The sequence below is a fragment of the Lactuca virosa genome, chromosome 9 (assembly GCF_052849685.1).
Source record: "Lactuca virosa cultivar CGN04683 chromosome 9, Lactuca_virosa_CGN04683_v6, whole genome shotgun sequence".
Classification (NCBI taxonomy): domain Eukaryota; kingdom Viridiplantae; phylum Streptophyta; class Magnoliopsida; order Asterales; family Asteraceae; genus Lactuca; species Lactuca virosa.
The window spans coordinates 285,802,013-285,823,809 of NC_136434.1; the positions used below are offsets into that span (position 1 = coordinate 285,802,013).

The 21,797-nt window shown below is 34.9% G+C and overlaps 2 protein-coding genes across 2 annotated transcripts; one reads left to right on the forward strand and one right to left on the reverse strand.

The window, feature by feature from the left end:
* Positions 1-14,051: 14,051 nt before the first annotated feature.
* LOC145141009 (serine carboxypeptidase-like) lies at positions 14,052-17,046 on the forward strand. The gene is made up of 9 exons (XM_079074373.1): positions 14,052-14,417; positions 14,933-15,101; positions 15,216-15,335; positions 15,407-15,550; positions 15,631-15,781; positions 15,924-16,012; positions 16,122-16,380; positions 16,565-16,698; positions 16,786-17,046. Exons 1-9 carry the CDS (start codon positions 14,107-14,109, stop codon positions 16,912-16,914), a joined length of 1,506 nt encoding a protein of 501 aa, XP_078930499.1. The 5' UTR covers positions 14,052-14,106; the 3' UTR covers positions 16,915-17,046.
* Positions 17,047-17,660: 614 nt separating this feature from the next.
* On the reverse strand, positions 17,661-21,527 carry LOC145141008 (glycerol-3-phosphate dehydrogenase SDP6, mitochondrial-like). Its single transcript, XM_079074372.1, has 6 exons — positions 21,083-21,527; positions 20,305-20,778; positions 19,069-19,400; positions 18,684-18,844; positions 18,319-18,577; positions 17,661-18,220 (listed from the first exon to the last, which is right to left on the reverse strand). The coding sequence occupies exons 1-6, from the start codon at positions 21,453-21,455 to the stop codon at positions 17,921-17,923; spliced, it is 1,899 nt and encodes a 632-aa protein (XP_078930498.1). The 5' UTR covers positions 21,456-21,527; the 3' UTR covers positions 17,661-17,920.
* Between the last annotated feature and the right edge of the window lie 270 nt (positions 21,528-21,797).

Sequence of the window (21,797 nt, forward strand, 5' to 3'; positions counted from 1 at the left end):
GTATTGGGGCTATATAGGATTAGTATTATTCTTGTGTTTCACGTTGCATGTTTTGACTTCCCGGATAACTAGGTTATTCAAACCGTCCACAATCGATCATACTTTGGAAGTAGGTATCGAGGCAAAACTGTCATGAATGGGTATGTAGTTTGTCTAGGTGGCCTAGACATAGCTGCACTATTCATGAGTGCTCATGGAATAAGATTCGAGTATTGGATTAAACCCACACTTATTTGAATCACTTCATGGATTTTATCACGAGTGATCATGAGACGATAATATCTTATATTCTTCAAACGGAGAGATATGAGTTGCAGCCTACAAATTGGTTGCACATTGATAATGTGAAAACGCACCAGTAACTTGGTGTTATAAAACGCATTGTTGTGTGTGATTTGATGAGTAGATAGAGCAATTATATGAGTCGAAGTTTATCCGTTCCTTTTACCCCATGTTGATAAAAGCGATATCTGTGGGCCCCTCGATGATTTAGTGATGACAAACGTAAGTGCTCGGCCGGGCCTGGACTAATTTGATTTGTTCAATTAGTAGGTCGTCATAAATCGGAAATCGGGAAAAAACAGATGGACAGAGAGAATGATTATAATCTATGTCTCAGTGCATATGATATCTAGAATGGAGGAATATATGATCCCTTATCTAATGGACATGTCATTGACTAGGTCAGAGGTCGACAGCGGCTTTTAAGAGCTACGATTGCTAGTCGGGTTTTGGAGTCGTACTTGCAATAATAGTTTTAGACTTATCCAAGTGGGAGACTGTTGGATTAGATGTCTAATCCCATAACTATTATTGGTATGTACTTGACCCGAGAGTAGCATGGTTCATTTAGGTTGCATATCATCAGGACAATTTGTTAGGATGGATTCTTGAGAGAAGGTTATATATGATTTGTTAATATATTATAAGTTATAATATATTAATATGAAATCATATGTTTTAATTAGTATTGATTAAAAATTAATTTGGAATTAATTTTGTGATCAAAAGAGACTAATTAAATCTATGGGGACTAATTATGATAATTAGTTATATTTATATGTGTTGGGCTTATGATCCATGTTGGACCAAGTTTATGTATGGACACATAAAGAGTTCGGCCACATGAACCATGGATCATAAAACCCATGGGTATGGATTTGGGTTAAACCCATAACCCTTGGAATCCACCATATAAATATATTGCTTCATGACCAAAAACATGGGCTTCTATTCTTATAGAAACATGGTGGTTTTTGGGTGCATGGAATTCTCTCTCAAGTTCCACCTTTGTTCATGATGTGTTGTGACTTCATTTGAGGCTTCCACACTATCGGGGCTAAGCTCTTAAGGCCAAATACATCAAGACTTCAAGCTTCATGAAAGGTATGTTACCCTAACTAGTATCTTGTATAGTATATGACAATTGCATGCTAGCTATAGGTTTAATACCTTGGAAACTTCATTGCATGTATAATTAGTGAAAACATATATCCAAGGTATTTAGGGTTGTCTGTGCACCATATGATGTTGTAGTATGCAAAACCCAACATAGGTGTCTAACCCCATAACTATAATTGGTATGTACTTGATTTGATAGTAGCATGGTCTTTTTCGGTTGCCTTCACTCATGCAACTTGACAGGATGACTAATGGAGAGAGAGAGAGAGTAGGATTTATTATTTGAAATAATAAATTGGTACTCAAAATGATTCTATCAATATATTATAAGATTAATACATTATTTGAAAATCATATTATTAATTAGTAATTAATCAGAAATTAATTTGATATTAATGTTGGGATTAAAGGAACTGATTAATAATGGAGGGGCTGTTTTGCAAATCACTGATAGTTGCAGAATTGGGCTAATGGAGTCCTTAATAAGGAGTGGATGAAATTCTATAGGGAAGCCCTATAGATTTCGTCCAAGGCCTCATAAGGAGGAGTCCATGGGCTGCCTAAGCCTTAAGCAGGAATTAGGGTTTCCTCAAGAAACCCTAGCAGCCCACAGCTATATAAGGAACCCGTTTACATGGATTTTTCGGCTCTATGCATAAGAATCATAAACCTGGCCGAAAATCCTTGTCTCTCCTTCTTCATCCTTTGCATTGGGTGTTTGTGACTCCATTAGAGGTGCAACACTTAGGGCACCATGCTTTGAAGAGTCAAGGACTTCAAGGATTGTCTTGTTATTACAATATAACAAGTGAGGTATTCTTTTAACTCTATTTCATATATGAATTTCGACAATTGTATGCTAGTCCTAGGGTTATTGCTTTGGTATTCAATTTGTATGCTCAATTGAGAAAAACCTAGATCCAAAAGCAATTACGGTTCCATGATCACATAGGAATGTAGATATGCTCAAAACCCATCAGAACTTCCACATATCGAATCATTCAAGTATGTCTCGTAAGCTGATTGAATTTGATTTTGATAGTACTTTCCCGACTGATATAGTTTTCCTTTTCCTTCTAACAAATGATTGATGTTCTTCACATCACTTCTCCCTTTCGAAAATGATGCTTTCACCTTCTGCTTCGAATCAGGGTTTGGAAAGTGTGGATTTTTAGGTTTAAAAGGTTCATTTTGCTTTCCTTGAACGTCCAGTTTCTCAAATTTTCGTTTTGGAAATGACCTTTTTGGTAGGTTTTGAAAACGAATTTGGTATTGATTTCGATAACCAACAACATTTTGATGAAAAACTTGTTGATTTTGTTGAGAACTTCTTTGACCATGATTTGGACTAAAATTCCTTCGTCCATGATTTTGAGCTAATTTTCTTTGACGTTGATTTTGAACATAGTTTCCATTTCCATGATTTTGAACATCATCTGGTCGAAATTGATTTTAAACATTAGTGCGACATTTTGGAAATCCATTTTGATTTTGAGATTATATGTTTTGAAATGACGTCTTATTTTGAGAAAAAGTTTGAACGTGCTTAGATGATTTTCTCTTGAAAACCTTTTGTTTTTGAAAAGCATTTACATTTTTCCAATAAGCTTTGTTTCGTGCTTTTGTATTCGAAACACCTTCCTCACAAACCAATTTTTCTACATTTTCTTTGAAAACTTGTGTTTTAGTCTTTTAAGGTTTTGAAACTTTGGGTAAAGAATTACCACCTTTTTCTTTGTTTTTATGATCAACACTTGATTTTTCAGTTTTTACTGACCAAACACGTTTTGTTTTTTGTTGTTGAAAAGTTGTTGAGTTTTTGTTCAAACCATTTTCGACTGTGTTTTGGTTCAAATAAAAACATTCTTTTGTAACTTCTTTATTGTCTTCCTCAACTAGTTTGCTTAAATCTGGATTCACCGTATCACCATTTCCTGAGGTGACAAATACTTGATTTGGAATCACAACATCATTTGTACCCTTGAGCCTTGGATAAACTTCTGAATTTGATTCCATATAATGTTTTCCTTTATCGTTCAACACCTTTGTGTACTCCTTTGAATTTTCAAAGACATGTTCGATTACAACTCTAGGAATAGGTGTTTCATTCGACACATCATCCTCATCGCTCACATAGTCTTCCACCTGAACATGATAAAGAGGATCATAGACTTTGGATGTAGAAGGTTGATCGTTGTTTACTTTCGACATTGAATCATGACATATTTCTTTGCCTTTAGCCATCGAATTAAAGTTTATAACAGATAATTGAGAACAATCAACACTTTCCTCAGCCTCAATTTCACTGATATTATTAGAATCATCTTCGATATCAGCAAGATTTTGTTGAGAATCAAATGTCGACTTCCCAGCCATGTTCAAAATTTTAACTTGTTCAGTTTTAGTTAGAGTTTTATTAATAATATGCACAAGATCATCATTATTTAAGCATTCATCAATACTAACTATTACATATGCATATGAATCATTAGGAACTTTATCATGCTCATATATTTTCTTTTCACAATCATAAGAAGTTTCATCTACATTTTCTCTCTTATAAGCTAAGAAAGGAAGCAACTTTCGATGTTGTTCTTTGCATATGTCAGATGAATGATGCAACTCATTCAATTTAGCATACACAACTTTGGCAGAATTACAGTAAATATTCCTCCTTAATTGAAGCTTTAAACTCTCAATAACACTTTTCTTAACTTCCAATTTGTTTCGAACATCATATAGCAATGATTTCGATTATTCAGCTTCTCTACTCATGGAAATCAGCATATCATTAAGATAAGAAAGAGTATCATCAAAATCTGTTAAAACTGCATGATAAGTATTTGAAGGAATTTTAAGAGATTCAAGAAGATGACGTACCTTTGCCGTCATAGGTGATTTGTCAACACTTGTAGAAACGAAACATCTTCCTGAGATCTTCTCTTCTTCAAAGTCATCTTCTTCGAACTGTGCATACATAGCTCCATGTGTAGGATTTCACATCTCTTCATCTTCAGACCCCGAAGACCAGATCTAATATGTACCTTCGTCCTGATCTCCACCTTTGGCCATCAAATAGATTCCATTGGTTCGAGCTTTTATCTCCTCAATATTTCCTGCATAGTATGCTTCGTCCTTCACTCTCTCCTTCTTTCTCAACATACAGTCCTTTGCTAAGTGATTCGAACCATTGCAATAATTGCAATCATAACCCGAATCACCTTTGAGCTTCATTTGTTTCTTCTCAACCACGTTCTTAACTTCCTTCTTTTCCTCTTTCGACTCGACCTTTACACTCTTTCTAGTTGAGCTATTCCCCTTAAACTCATTGTTGTTCTTGTACTTCGGATTGAACGGATTTTTGAAGAACTTTTTCACTTTGTTATTTGAATAGTAAGCCACCACTTCATCTTCATAGTTAACCAGAAAGCTGTCACACCCCCGAACCAGACGGCGGAAACGTCCGAGGGCTCGTGTGACTTAAATTGAAATATCATCACAATGAATATACATGAAACATAACATAAACATCACCATGCATTAATACATTACAACTGTCATGGTTCACATCAAGTACATTGTTTTCATTACATAATCCAAAACATAAATTGTTTATCGATTGACATCACACAAAAGACGTTCAGAAACACGCTTGATAATTCTTCATTCTAACGGTTACCTGAGAACACAAGTTATTTTGAAAACGGTCAACATATATAACGTTGGTGAGTTCATAAGTAGGTTTGATGTGAAAATGTTTTGTATCGTTTGTAAAACCCAGAAAATCTGATATTTTCTGAAACAAAAACTGTTTACGGAAAAGGTGTGATGATCCATAAGTATACGTGTATATGATTTCAAAACATGTAAAAGTGAAATGCCTTTAATAATAGTTTCTTGTATTATAGTTGTTGTAAGTAAAAGTGAATAATGTTGTTCCCCCGGAAAACCCGATGTTTTCCGATATAAATAGTATGATAGTTTTGTATTATTGTATCGTCACAGCGTATGAAAATGATTTCTCATGATTACTTAGATGGTAATGGATCTCTATGTGAGTCGTTATAACCATGCATAATAATGACTAATTTTCCTGTCTTGGCATTTTATCGAATGCCGGTCTTGAATTAAGATTTTTTCACCCTAGACTGGCCGAGTCTAACTATAGCGAACAACTCAGGTGTGGGGGAGTCACCCCCGTATAGATCTATACACAAACTCTCGCTCTCCCTCCAGGAGACTCTGATTATAACTACAGACTATGACCGACACTTATTGGTGCCACCCGTTATTTCTCACTAAATCCAAATGAAATTGAATAACATTGTTTTACAATCCCGATTTATGTTTACGTGAATATAAGGTAAGCCTAACAGACAAAGAAAAGAGGACAACGGAGGCTCACTAACTTTGTATGTTAATACAGACTGTCGAGTATGTTATGGACACGTTATAGCCCATTAAGCATATGATGAATGTTTAGGACCATATTAGCAATGCAAATGGGCCACTAAGGCCCAATAGCATGTTAAAGTTGATAAATGTCCATTGGGTATGTAATTGGGTCACCGGAAGCCCAATAAACATGTGTGAATATATTGGGCCCAATAATCATGATATTGGGCCACAAAGACCCAATAGCACGAACAGAAGATTTTTGAGCCCAATCATTGAATCATTTATAATTTATCGATTTTAAGTTCGTAGTGTAGGTATTTGTTGTAAACTAAATGTTTATTCGAAATGTTAAAATACTTTGACGTTTGATTTATAACGGAGCTTAGGTTATATATATATATATATATATATATATATATATATATATATATATATATATATATATATATATATATATATATATATATATATATATATATATATTTAAAAACCATGCGTTATAAACTTGATAGTTTTAACCCAATAATTTAATATTTGCCTATTCGGCCCAAAAACATTTAGTTTGACCATTGCAGCCCCTTTATCTATAAAAATGGCACTTTTAGCCCCTTTTTATGAAAATTGACATTTTTGGTCCTTAAACCATTTTTCTTGACATTTTCGACCCAAACTTTATTTAAATAATAATTTCAGCCCAAAACTATTGTATTTGCCATTTCCAGCTCTTATTTGTAAAAAGTTTACATTTTTGGCTCAAATTCCGTAAGTTTTACAATTTTGACCCCAAAATCAAAAACTTTGCATTTTTAGTCAAATTTTTGCATCAAAGTCATTTTCAGCCCCTAAAATAGTTTATTCACGTTTTAGACTCATATTTTGATAAGTTTACCACTTCAGCCCCCAAAACTCCCCTTTTTCGCAACTTTAGGCCCTAAAACCCATGAGGCCCAAATGTAAGCCCAATAAGCTATAATTTATGTTTTTGACCCCTAGAAAAGTGTTATTTTCATAAAAGTCAGATTTTTATGTAAATAATACTATTTTATCCTTATAAAACCGAAAATATCATATTTTACCCAAATCTTTGTTATTTTTGCAAAAATGACACTTATAAGGATTTTTTACTTTGTTTTCACTTCTTAAGCCTAAGGACTCTTAGATCTTTGAAGTATGTTGTTTATTATGTTATTTTTTTATGAATCCTTCACACTTTAGCCATAGATTTCAAGATTTAGCAAATAATATCATATTTTCACAACATAAACCAAAGAAATCACAGATCACAAGCATACACACATAGATCAACACATAGTACTTGTATTCTCCCCAACAAACAAGTAAAAACTGAAAACAAGGGGGTATGAACTCACCTTGCTTAGTTGTTCTCGGTTTTGAAGTAGAAATGGAAGAAGATGGTGTTGTTTTTGGCTTGAACAAACTTCTTGGAGTGGTTTTCGGACTTAGGATGTTTCTAAGAGTATGATTACACACACTTGATTGGAGGAGTTTCTTGACATAAAATGGAGTTATAACACTTGAACATGCAAGAACTTACCAAGGAGTGATGACTTTTTGGTGGTAAACCTTCTTGAAATTGCAATAAATCTCGAAAATCTTAGAAGCAAGTAGGGATGTTCTTGAGAGATTTGGAGGTGTTTGAAATTAAATGTGTGTGTGTGTGTTGTGATCTTCGGCCGAGGATAAGAAGAAGAGATGAGAGAAGCTTGAAATGATGGTGCATGGAAACATGAGAGTTTATGGATGTATGTTGTGTATTAGGCATGTAGGACTAATGGTTATTAGTGAGGTGGCACCTCACTAATCACTCTTATCACAATTCTTTTCCCTTTTTTTGTTTAATGATGTTGGGCCGAGTTGGGCTTAAGAAAAGAAACATGGATTAATTTGGCCCACCTCTAGCCTTGGTTCGAAATCATGAGGTTCCTAGAAAAGGTTTTCGGCCCATTGGGCTCCTTTGGATGGTTCACGGCCCATTTAGCATAATAGAATAGGTTTGTGGCCTATTAGGGCTAATTAGATTAGTCATGGCCCAATAAGGCTTATTGGAGTAGTTTATTCCATTTTAGGCCCAATATGGCCCAAAATGTTAAATCTCATGAAGGTGGGTTGAATTAGAGCCCAATTAAGAGTTCTAAGCCCAAACTAGTCAAATTGGAAACTTATTGGTCCATTAGGCCCAATAAGGAAATCCTAGTCCATAATGGATTTAAACCGGGATTTTTAGGGTTGCCAATCTTTTGTTGACCATTTGAAGTGTTTGTATAGAGTGTTTGATGGAATTTTGTTGTCATTGAATAAACATCATGCATGCTTTCAAGTTTTAGTTACAAATGTTATCCTTGTTAATGTTTACAAAAGCATTAGAATTTCCTGGTTGTGACAAAAGCCTTCTTCTTCAAGTTTATCTTCTTCAACAGATTTGACTTCAGAGACCTTGGCAGTCACTTTCGACATCAGTGCCAATGGTCCTCCCAAGCCTAACTTTCCTTCTTCAGCAATTTCGATTATCTCACTTTCATGGGCTTTAAGAACATTATACAGATCAGCCAATGAATAACCATCGAAACTCTCTTGAGTTTTGATCATTAGGCTAATGTTTCTCCATTCTTTTCTCAACAAGTATAGGTGAACTGCTAAATAACTTGGAAGCAATGGTGGGACCCTTGATGTCAATAAATCAAGTATGAACAAGTTCTGTCCATATGAGTTTGGATTTGTCACGAACATTATCTTACGATGATGGTTATGACAAATTCTCATGGATAGGAACACATACACCATAAAATCTAAGTGTCATAAGGTTTCTCTCCTTCATGAAAATGATTGTGAGGAAACGCTTTCACTAAGAGAGATTTTAAGGAGATAGCGATTATGTAAATTGCATTCTCAAATTCGATTATGATTACGACATCCCTCTTCATAGTTCGAATTGTGAGATTTAGTGATTAGTCTGAACGTTTGGGACTTAGTAATATAAGTTCTGAATTAGTTTAGACACACATGTGAGCAATCTAAGGAAAGGTGTATGAGTTTGAGAAGCTTAGATAAAGGCTTAGCTTGTGGTGGGTGTTTTAGCTTCATAACACCATGCATGCATGTAAAGTTAGCAACTTTACGTGTAATGCTAGTCTAAGGAGTTCAGATCTATGAGTTGGAAGCTTTGGAATTGATTAGAATCGACTGTAAGGATTTGCCGTGTGGGGGATTCGACGAGTTGTTCTTGTGACTCGACGAGTCGGGTCGCGAACCCCTAACCCTTTTTCTGGTTTGAGTGAAATCATTGAGTCTGGAAGATGACTCAGTGAGTTGGGCAAGATTAGGAGTCGGAAACTGAAGAACTCAACGAGTCCAATGAGGGACTCGACGAGTTAAATTCGTTGTGTCCCTATTATATGACAGGAAGAACTCGACGAGTCTGATAAGGGACTCGACGAGTTGACTCAGTTGTCCACGAGTTTGAGTAGTACATGAATTCGCTGAGTTGGGAGATAACTCGACGAGTTGGGGTTGACTGGGAGTTGACCTTGACTTTTACTTTGACCTAGATGTTGACTTTGACCAAGGGTAAAATGGTTATTTTACCCTGAGAAGGATTATCATATTTTTGATTAAGTGTATTATGTAGTTGATAGCCGGGGAGTCACTGAAGCGGTAGTCAGAGATTCTTCACTCGAGTTTCAGCAGTCAGCCTTATGAGGTGAGTTTCCTTTAGTAGGAACGGGTCTACGGCACCAAGGTCGGCCCGTATATGTGATACGATAGTAGCTGAGTGTGGGCGGGGCCCGAATCTCATAGTAGCAGAGTGTGGGTGGGGCCCGAATCTCATAGTATTATTTGAGTATAGTTATGCGAATGCTTGATAGGAATATATATACTTGTTGTCTGTGTGATACTTGTATGCATCTTAGACAACGAGGTGTGGGCGAGGCCCGAATCTCCTAGACAACGGAGTGTGGGCGGGGCCGAATCTCCTAGACAGCGGAGTGTGGGCGGGGCCCGAATCTCCTAGACAGCGGAGTGTGGGTGGGGCCCGAATCTCCATGAGAGTGGGCGGGGCCCGTATCTCTCAGCTGCATGTTATGTGTATGGTATGTGGTAGTTTGGGGAGACTCACTAAGCTTCGTGCTTACAGTTTTCAGTTTTGGTTTCATGTACTTCGGTAGCAAGAGGAAGAGCTCGGGATGATTGCAGTGCACACACCATTTGTTCCAACTTGGGATGTGTATACTCTGATATTTTGATATACATTGATATGATGTTTGAGATATTATGACATGTGTTTGGGATAACTATGGTTTTATTAATAATTTAAAACGAAATTTTTGGTCTGTATTTTTGGGATGTTTCACACATATTTTGAATTTGTGACATGGTCAATTTGACTTCTGAAAGTTAAAATAGTACATTCTTGACTCTTAAACATATTTTGAATACTTTTGACATGGTCAATTTGACTTCTGAAAGTTAAAATAGTACATTCTTGACTTTTAAAAAAGATACGATGACTATTTTCGACTTTTTAAGCATCACAAAATGGTAAATTCTTGATTTCACCCTTTTACAATAGAAACATAATATGAATTTTTAAAATAGTAGGTTTCACAATAGAAACAGTTCGATAATATCTTATATATGTAAACGAGTTAGTTTTTCACTTTGATCTTGCAACATCCCACTTTATCACTTTCATCAAGCTCATATTACATTGTTTGTTTTCACTAGAATCTTCTACATTAGTTAAATTTTTCAAGGTCGATGATACACTAGAAGCTAAGTTTTGCGGTTCGTAAAGAGAAAAGGTATCTTTGTATTTTCCATGACTATTTTGGATTGTTGGCTTATTTACAAACTCGCTTAGTTTGCTATACAATATTTTTGTACATTTGTGTTTGTTTATATATTTTTTTGAATGGCTGATCATATATGTTTTGTGTTTTATAGGGAGATGAAAGTAAAGGAAAATATGTTACGACAATGATTAGCATAGAATATGATGAACCGATCTGAATGAAGAAATCTAAAAATGGAAACTTAAATTTCACCAAGTCGTTTTGTTGTTCATGTTAATTTTATGTTTTATTTACAACTTTTACATTTAGCAATTTTGTTACAACTTTGACAATCATTTTTATTGAATGGTTATAATTTTGATATATGGTGGCATACCAATATGAATTAAATATTTGAATAGGTTTTTAATATAACTCCCTTAAAAATATTAAAATATAATTAAAACTTAAATTTGAATAGAAACATGGACAAAACAGAGATACAAAAGCATAGCAAAATATTTATGTATATATTAACTTACGAAGATTTTAATGGAAATATATAATAATAAATTTGGAATTATTTTTGTGGTTTACTAAACTGAGGTTTAAAGGCTATATATGTCATTTTGTAACAAGTAATGATTTTTCAAATATGAGTTAAGTATTGGAATAGATTATCGCTATAACACTAAATCTAAGAACTATATTTGATATTAAAAGGTAGCGTTTTTAAGTTTATTAAAAAGGTTGATATAACAGTTAAAATATGTAGCAAATCATATCTTATAAAAAAGTTATTTTTATTTATTTATTTATTTTGTATATTTAATATGAGTAAGGTAGCGTCATTCCTTTTCTAAAAAAATATTATATATATATATATATATATATATATATATATATATATATATATATATATCCTTTAAACTAATATTAAAATAAAAAATGATATATTAAATTACCCACGTTTTTTTAGTAAATCTCATTTACTATAAAAAAAAAAATTTGAATGACAACCGACTATATTACCATTTAGTGAACCAACATTAATGTGTGGTTTTGTGATGTGCTAGGTACACAACGGAGGAAAAAGAACTTGACTTCTACATAAAGAACCTTAAGAAGAAGGCAAGAAAATTGAATGAATGTGATAAGCAATCTATCTTTTAAAATATTAGAATCAACATTCTTATTCAGACACTCATAACAATTGACATATAATGTGAAACCTGATAGTTGGCTTAGCGAATGAGACATGTAATATGTAATAACAATTTAATTACAAGGTTGTAAACAATAACAAAAAAAAAACTCCAGACCCATGCGCAACATTGGCCTCCTTTCTAATTAATATTAATACTTATTATTATTATTATTATTATTTTGGAAATGGCAAATATAATATATAAAAATAGAAACCAACACCTAGCAAGAAGCTAGATGATCAGGCAGTAACAAAGTTTTTACAGAGGACATATTGACAAAATAAAAACAATTACAGGGAAGCAAGGGGGGGGGGGGGGGGGGGGGGAATGCATCATTCACACCATCTAACAGACCCCATAGACCCCTATGGTTTAGCCAGAGATACACCACCGATCATATGTTGTCTGCAATTCTTGTAGGGGATGTTTTCACCGGCTTAAAAATTTGATTATTACGCGCTTTCCATAAACACCATATCATACCATAACAAATAGTCGTAAATATTCGCCCATTTTTTTGGACAATGACCCCATATGGTTGCAGACTCAAGCCTTTCAACCATGGCATTAACATGCCCGAGGTATATACCGCACCACCTCGTGATCCAATCTCTCACGATTTTTGCAAAATCGCAACCAATAAGTATGTGGTCCACACATTCAGTGATGTTATGATAATATCCACAGGTGAGTGAGTTAACATTAACCCCTCTGTTAGCAAGTGACGGGATACTACTCCATTTTTCCCTCCAGATAAAACATGATACCTTTAACGGGACCTCATTCAACCAATCAATCTTATATCTATACACAGGGGTAAGTTCATCCAATCTCCTGCGTAGTGCATCGACAATGTAGATACCATTGGATGCAAAAACACAACGCCAAGCATATGGTGATTGGAAGGAATGAACATCTCAATTTCAGCTTTTAGATGGTTTAGATTCCGACTAAGATGAGGTGCGAATGGATCAGCCCTCCAGTCCTAAGAGAACCCGTTGGCAGTTACTCTGCCCATAATGGAATAATTTTTTTTCGAGATTGTATAGCTTCGGCAATAAGGATTTTAGATTAGCGCCCCCACCAGATATCTTGCCAAAATAAGATATCTTGCCAGAATAAAGTGATATGACTCGATCCAACAATTTTGTTTGAAATATTAGTGTAACTGATCCCAACCTTTTGTAATTCCTTTGTTGTCCCAACAATATTGTTCGAAACTCCATTGATTGATTTCCTTAACATATGATCAGCATCTCTTATGGTGAGGTTATGTCTACCTCTGATGACCTAGCACCAGAGAGATGAAGTATCCACTCGTAGTCTCCACCACCATTTGACCATAAGAGCAATATTCAGTGAACGTAATGATCCCACACCGAGTCCACCTTTATCTTTTAAAGCAATGACTTTGTCCTATGAAACCCAATGTATTTTGGACTTGGAATCGCAGCTGCCCCAAAGGAATCGACGTTGTATTTTTTCCAAAGCATTCAACACCCCTACCGGATCTTTAAAGAGGGAGATAGTAGGTGGAAGATTGCCAAGGATCGCCTTTACCCCCCCCCCCCCCCCCCCCAACGAGAGAGATTTGACCCAAGAGTGGAATGCGTGAAATTAGGATAAAGGTAATTTCCAAATACTTGAAATGAAATATTAATAAAAATTAAAGATAAAGGTAATATTTCATTTCTCCCTAAATAAATAACTTCTATCGATTACATAAATTTCATTAAAACATTTAATTTAATAATAAATTAGTTGTAAAACTCATGTAGTACATAGATTAATTTAAAAAAAAATGTTAAATATAAAGGTCAAAATATTTGAAAACTTTGAATTTATAATAAAATAAAAAAAATAATGAATTATTATAATAAAAATATTTTTTATCTTTTAAATTTAAACAAATAAATTAAATAAATAAATAAAAGAAATTAAGTGAGTTTTAATTTTGAGAATTTTGAAATTAAAAAGTAATTCATTAATAAAATTGATATCCATTTATTATTATATTTATTGTAGTAATAAAATAGAAAACTCATAACATATAAAAAAAATTAATTTAACAAATTAAGTAAGAGTAAAAAAAAAAAAAAAAAAAAAAAAAAAAAAAAAAGCCTTCATTAATTATCAGAGATAATCAAATATGAGTTTCAAGAATCGAAATCGAAACACGTGGTGGTGAAGGTAAGTCACAAATCACAAAGCAAGAAAACGACGTGGTATTCTACAGGTTCCTTCCTATAAGTAACCTCTATTTCTCTCTCTTTCAAAAACCCTCGACGAATCTTCTACTTCTCTCTCAAATGGACTGTTTGGGGCTACTCCTCCTCTCTCTTGTTCTCGCCTCTTTTTCTCCGGCGACTAGTTTCAGCCTTAAGGACCCCAAGTTTCCGTCGACTCAAGCTAGGAAGCTGATCAGAGAACTCAATTTGTTCCCCAAACACTCGATCAACATCGTCGATCGCGATGTCACCAACCGTTCGTCTAATCTCGGTTCGAAGATAGTCGAGAAGCCTTTTAAATTCCCCAATCTCGTTGATGCAGACAGCGTTACTCTTGAAGATTTAGGTCATCATGCTGGTTATTACCAGATTGAACACTCTCATGATGCTCAGTATATTTCTAAAACCCTATGTACTCTAATTATTGCCATATATTTTGTGATTCGTGATTATCCTGAAATGTTTCCTTTGAACAGTTTTCTGATATCATGATTATTGATGAACTTTTCTTTCCTTATTCGTAAATCAGTAAGCGTACTTTATATCATTAACCGTGTTAAGTTAGACTGATATTTTTGTAAAGGATTTTGAAAAGCTTTTGAATATGAAGAGATTGGATAAGGAATTGCAGTTTGTTCCTTCGCTGTGAACCTAACATATAAATGCTACTGTATCACCGCTTCATATATCAAATCGACTAAATCGTAGATTGTTATGGATCTACTATTACTGTTTTTCAACCATGATGGATCACGTGGTCAAGTGCAGTTAATTCTATTCGTAGCTAACTATCCATTTTTGTCATAGATGCACTTTATTTGATGACTTTCTATTTTCAGAAACAGTTGATTGATTCATTTCCCTCATTTTCATTAGCATCTAAGAATAATGTTTGGATTATTTGTAGGATGTTTTACTTTTACTTCGAATCACGCAACAGTGAAAAGGACCCTGTTGTTATCTGGTTGACTGGGGGACCAGGCTGTAGCAGTGAGCTTGCTCTTTTCTATGAAAATGGCCCTTTCAAAATCGGAGATAACTTGACTCTTGTATGGAATGAGTATGGGTGGGACCAGGTGATAGTTTATTAGTTGCATATTATTTACCATTTGATAATTTTTTAGTGCTCCTTTTTTCCTATTTCTTGTATGTTGTACACAACAATCAATAATATTTATGTGTAAATTCAGGCATCAAATCTAATATATGTTGACCAACCTACTGGAACGGGCTTTAGTTATAGCTCTGATAAAAGAGACATTCGCCATGATGAACAAGGAGTCAGTGATGACCTATACGACTTCTTACAGGTCTGTTTCTTTGTTAAATGACCTGTTTGCCCTCCACAGATGATTTTTATATCGATATAATTCCTTTTCAGGCTTTTTTCAAAGAGCATCCTGAACTTGTGGACAATGACTTCTATATTACTGGAGAATCATACGCTGGGCATTACATTCCTGCTGTTGCTTCACGAGTCCACAAAGGAAACAAAAACAAGGAAGGGATACACATAAACCTGAAGGTATCTTTTTTTTTTTTTTTTTTAAATAAATATTTGTTTTATCAGTTGAGTTTGTGTATTGAGTTTATGAGTTTATAAAGGGATTTGCCATTGGAAATGGGCTCACTGATCCAGCAATTCAGTACAAGGCTTATACTGATTATGCATTGGACATGGGGATAATTACAGAGTCTCAATCTAAACGCATCAACTTGATAGTTCCTGTGTGTGAAGCTGCAATAAAGCTTTGTGGTAATGTTGCATCTCTCTCTCTCTCTCTCTCTCTCTCTCTCTCTCTCTCTCTCTCTCACACACACACACACACACACACACACATAGTAATTGGGAACTTTCTCCTATTAATAAATTTTTTATTCTTGTGCTATCTTTCTAGGCACTGATGGGACAGTTTCTTGTATGGCTGCATACTTGGTTTGCAACACCATTTTTAGTTCAATCACTAATATAGCAGGCAAAATCAATGTAAGGAAATCTGATTCTTTGTCTTATTAATTATTACATTGAATGTCACTAATATGACACTATCTAACCTAACATTACATGACACTCATTTATAATTTGGTTTTTTCAGTACTATGACATAAGAAAGGAGTGTATAGGAAGCCTGTGCTATGACTTCTCAGACATGGAGACACTTTTAAACACGAAACCTGTTAGGAAAGCACTTGGAGTTGGAGACATAGAGTTTGTTTCGTGTAGCACAAGTGTCTATCAAGCCTTACTTATGGACTGGATGAAAGATCTCGAGACTGGCATTCCTGCTCTCCTTGAAGATGGGATTAAATTGCTCGTATACGCTGGGGAATACGACCTTATTTGTAACTGGCTTGGTTAGTTTTCACTCAACACTTTTTCTCAAATTAAATTTTAAGCAGGACATGACATGACAGAACAGGTTGTACCGCATTAGACTTAAGACTCAGACATGACATAACAGAACAGGTTGTAGCGCATTAGACTAGATGTGATAGAAAGCTTGTATTTACTTTTGTTTGTTTTAAAAAAAAAAAAAAGGTAATTCGAGATGGGTTCATGCTATGGAATGGAGTGGGACGAAAGAGTTTGGTGCGTCTTCTGAACTTCCTTTTGAAGTCTCGGGATCTGAAGCGGGCTTACTCAAAAGCTACGGTCCACTCAGTTTCATCAAGGTATGGTCACTACTCACTACACATAAAGATGGAACAGAGACAAATATTGATATACTGATACTGATAATGATACTGATAATGAAACAGGTTCATGATGCTGGGCATATGGTTCCTATGGATCAGCCGGAGGCAGCTCTGGAGATGCTAAAGAGGTGGATAGGGGACTCGCTTTCCAAAGCACCAATGGAGCCTAAATCTTTGGTTTCCTCTATATAATAATAATAATAATACAATCACTATCATTATCACTATGCATGGGTCTGTGTCTGTTGTTTGTAAATAATGTTGGTTGCCTTTGACTTGACTATGAACTTTATAGGCTTTTAACTAACCCAGTTGCACACATAAGAGTAGGACTCATCAAAGCATCTTTTAGCCGCTTTCTTCTTCTTTTGTGGATTGCAAATGCTCTTAAACAATCACAGTGGATGTGATGCTATATTTCCTTACCAGAGATTACAAAAGTTCATGTTTGATTTATCTTTTGTTTCTTTTACCAAAATCGGATGATTAGTATCTTCATCCAAATCCCAACAAAAGTTTTTATAAATGGAAATGTCATCAATTCCAGATCTCCGGTATACTTGCTACAGTTTTGGTCATTCAGTGATTGTTAAGCCTTTGAGAAAAAATAATTTTTAACATCAAGATGCTACTAAATTATGGAACCAATAGGAAAATACACAATTTCAACGGGGAAGGAAGAATCAGTAGTGAGATACACTGTCTAGTAAAAAATGATACAATGCAACCTTTTATTAGGAAATCAGGAATTTATAGGGGGTCAAGTTTTCTTATGCTTATAAATGCCGAAGATTTTAATAATCTAAAACAATTTCCCGTATTATTTACTCATTTAAGTTTAAGGTAACCGATTTTCATGGACATATACCCTAAATCTCCAAATAATATAATAGAAGAGTCATATAGATGAGCAAAAAGTATCTTCCACTAAAAAAATCCGTCACAAAGACAACAAATGCAATGTTATTTTGATGTAAACGAAGATCTTCTTATTAAGGGAAAACATGAAGAATTATAAATATGTCGACAAGTTAAAAGCCTAACCATTATTTAAAACCTCAAGCTGTACCCATACCATCAAAAGCACAACCACTCAAACATAGAGTACAACTTGATTCTCCCTAAAGTACAAGAAAACCAACTATTTACTCAAAATAAATATTGAAAGAAGTCGCTCACCAGTCACAAGTGACGACTATTATGTATGCCATCCGTCATGGAAATGAGCGTTCTTCGATGACCTAAAAGTCTCTAGAAACTTCATCGCCGTATCCATCTCTTCATTTTGCCTTGATTTGTCCCAATTGTGTTCAGCAGCCAATAGCTCAATGACACGTGGCAATGCATAGTTTGCTGCATCTGTGTCCAGGAAAGCAAGTCTAGATCTTCTAGCAATAAAATCTACCGCAGATTCACAGTATTCATTCCGAGCACAGTATGCCACCTCAGCTTCAAGATACGGGTACCCGTGGGCCAGCCTCTTCCCTAGATTTTCATTCTACACAAATCCCCATTGTCAGAATAATTGTAATAAGAAAATATGAAAGTAGAATTTAGTCATAAATTTAAAAACTGGAATAGATAAAAAGGGAAAACCTGAGCAATGGAAGCTACTCTTTGGGACATGGTACCATAAGAGTGAGACAAATGTTTTGCTGCAGCAGTGTCCATCACTCCACGAACTAATGTCCCATTTTGTGTATTCTTCATGCGTACATATTCTTGAGCAATCACAGTGAAAAATGCTGGGTCCCACCCATCTCCACCCACAAGACATAAATTGGATGTCAAACATTTATTCAATGGATTTAATTTTCCCGACTTAATAGCTGCATCCACTGCATCTTCAGCCATACTGAACAATTAGGTTAAATGTTAAGTTAGCACACCATCACTATTACTTAGGTGTTGTTTCTTTTTTTTTTTTCTTTTTTTTTTTTTACTTTTCATTAAAAGAACACCTTCTATATGTAGTCCACTTTCCACCAGTAATAGTGACCAAACCAGGGAAATCTTCACATACAATGTGATCCCTTGAAATGCTTTCTGTGTTCTTTGCATTTGGATCCATTGCTAGTGGACGAATCCCACTCCAAGCAGACAAAACATCCATACGCCGGACCTATTCAATTATTCCCATAAAGAATAACATCTAAATTGGTATAAAATATGACAAGGTTTTTCAAAGTACATTGTCCTAAATGAAAGTAGAATGCTACAATTGGATAGATTTTTCAAAGTACAATGTCTTAATATAAATAAACTAATGATGTGATACAGATAAATGAAAGTGGGATGCTATTATAAACAAATAAGCGAAAGTGAAAGTGAAATTGAGAAACAAACCTTAACATTAAGATAATCACGGATGGCATCTAGAATGAACTCGATTTCATCCTCACGAGGTTCTGGTAACATAGTAATTTTGGTGTTGGAGTCAGTTGTCCCGGCAACTGTCCTCCCCAACCATGGGAGCATGAATACAACGCGCCCGTCTTTTGTTTTAGGGACTATCAATCCCATTCCTTGTGGAGAATAATAGTCTGGAAGCACAATGTGGACCCCACTGCTAGGGCAAATCATGGATTTTGCATCTTTATCGGCCAGTTTTCTTACTGAGTCACAAAATGGTCCGCCCGCATTCACGATAACTTTTGCGTAGGTATCAAACTCTTTTCCTATATATTTTCCCAACACAAAAAAATATCTTCAAGAAAAGAATTATAATATACAAATATAAGGTGTTTTTTTTTTTTTTTTTTTTTTAATTAAGTCCTGTATGGATAAATTGTTGTTTACATAAGGTTTGTTTCTTTTCCTGGATGAATAACCAACCGAATGAGACTAAATGACCATTTTACTGTTACACATTCTAAAAAACAGAGTTCACAATATTCATCAATTTTAATGTGAAAAGGGCAAATAGGTACAAAGTTCATGTCTAAATAAATTAAGTGTAGTTTCTTTTGGCTTATAACCGATTAAGTCATTATGTCTAAATTAACTCAAAAGAAAACAGCCACGTATAGCTGTTTAGATTAAGTGTTAAACCCATTAAGCTCATTAAGTAAAAAAGAAACAATCCTATAATCAAAAAAGGACTTAATCTGATAAGCTACATATGGGTGTTTCTTTATGAATTAATACACAAAGAACGACTTAATAGAAAGTTAAGAAATGAGGCTTTTCCCATTAAGTCCTAAGTTTTTACATATTTTCCCTCATTTATATTTTTCCTTCCATTTCCTCAAGTGTGCTGTTATTTTCTCAAACATGTTTTAATAGTCATTTATCCAGACACAACACTTAAAGAATCCACAATAGGAAATCTTTTTCATGAAAAAACTCTATATTTCTCCACAATAGGTGAGCTTTTTCAACATGCTTTCATCACAAGAGCTTGTTAATTAACAAGCTCAACACAAGAGTTGAGCTTTTTTAATTAACAAGCTCAATGAAAAAGCTAATCCAATAGCTTTTTTCATTTTTCAAGAGCTTTTTAGCTTGAAAAAGCTCCTATTACACAGATACTCATAATGAGAAAAATAAAACTAAAAATGGCATAAGTGTTGCTTGTAGTACCTGATAAGTTATCCCGAATTCGTGCTCCAATAACCCTCCCTTTACCATTTTCTCTCAACAATTCCACAACCTCAGCATGATTAAGAACAGCTGCACCAGCTAAAGCAGCAGTGCAAGCTAATCCAACATTAACCCGTGAATCATTCATTTGGCCATCATAATAAACCACTGTTCCTTTCAAACTTCTATCGTTACCCTTTCTTGCAAGTGTGGGGAAAAGTTCAGAAGACTCTTGTGCAGAATAATACCTTGAAAGATGCAGTAAGTGTCTTCCTGCAACTAGATCATACATTTTCAGACCCACCCAATAGTACAGTGTCTCAAACCAACCAAAACATGGTGTCATGCAAGGTAAAGCATGACACAGGTGTGGAGCATTATCAATAACCTGTTTACGCTCCAACAGGGCATGAAAAACTAACTTTAGTTGCCCATAATCTAAATTGAACACAGCTTTCTCCAAGTATCGAACTCCTGAAAGAGATGAAGGAGATATTTCAGTTGATATCTTTCACAAGCTACAAAATACTATAATTTGTATCAGAGAAATTCATTTCTAATGTACAAATTGTGTTTATTCTGTAATTAAAAAAGCTATTCTAACATATGTAACTATTTAGCATTAGACATGATGCAATTGAAAGTGATGAACAAATTCGAAGAGAGAAGATAATGATTCAATTAAAATTAGGAAAATCGTAATATCAATTTTGAATCTTCTAGAAATGTGTTTGATCGATCATAACAATCAAAATCAGATTCCGTATGCGATACGTACCTCCGTGAATAAGCTTCGTAGACCGCGACGACGTACCGGAAGAGAAGTCCTCGCGTTCCACAAGGCCAACGCGTAGGCCTCTGGTGGCGGCATCAAGAGCGACGCCGCAGCCGGTAGCACCGCCACCAATGACAAGAATGTCGAGCGGATTACCGGAAGTAGCGGCGGTTAGAGATGATTCTTGTGAGGCACGAGACGGTACAACCGCGGCAGGGTCGGTGATCCTCCTCCGTAAAGCCTCCAACGCTGTACCACCTCCACGGTCGCTTGCAGATACGGAGGTATCACGTAGTGTCATATAAGAACCGCCGACGGCGACGGCAAGTGCACCGGCGGTGATGCTTACGCGCCGAGCGAGAAAAAGCCTCGCCATACTTTTCTTGTCCAAACGCGATGAGAAAGAGATAGAAGAGAGAATGAGTGAAGAAAGTGGGAAATCAAAAAGGAAAACTGAAATCGAAAATTAACATGATGCCACCTCTCCAGGTGATTAAGCATGCAAAGGTGCGTTTCTTATTAATGAGCGTGTAAATAGTTGCTATTTTTTATTCTGTTTTTTCTTTTCTTTAAATTTTTTTGTCACAAAATTAAAATATATCCCGTCTTATATATATATATATATATATATATATATATATATATATATATATATATATATATATATATATATATATTATTAAAAGAGAAATTTTGTAACATTACTTTCAACAATCAA

Bases quoted from the DNA above. Each gene is read 5' to 3' on its own strand.
- LOC145141008 (XM_079074372.1), bottom strand. From the start codon at position 21,455: ATGGCGAGGCTTTTTCTCGCTCGGCGCGTAAGCATCACCGCCGGTGCA. The intron at 18,578-18,683 runs GTGTTCTTTTAA...CTAATTGTTCAG, and splicing joins AAGTGGACTACATATAGAAG to TATGGCTGAAGATGCAGTGG. The intron at 18,221-18,318 runs GTTTTCCCTTTT...GGATTTGTGTAG, and splicing joins GAGTAGCTTCCATTGCTCAG to AATGAAAATCTAGGGAAGAG.
- LOC145141009 (XM_079074373.1), top strand. From the start codon at position 14,107: ATGGACTGTTTGGGGCTACTCCTCCTCTCTCTTGTTCTCGCCTCTTTT. The intron at 15,102-15,215 runs GTGATAGTTTAT...GTGTAAATTCAG, and splicing joins ATGAGTATGGGTGGGACCAG to GCATCAAATCTAATATATGT. The intron at 16,381-16,564 runs GTTAGTTTTCAC...AAAAAAAAAAAG, and splicing joins CCTTATTTGTAACTGGCTTG to GTAATTCGAGATGGGTTCAT.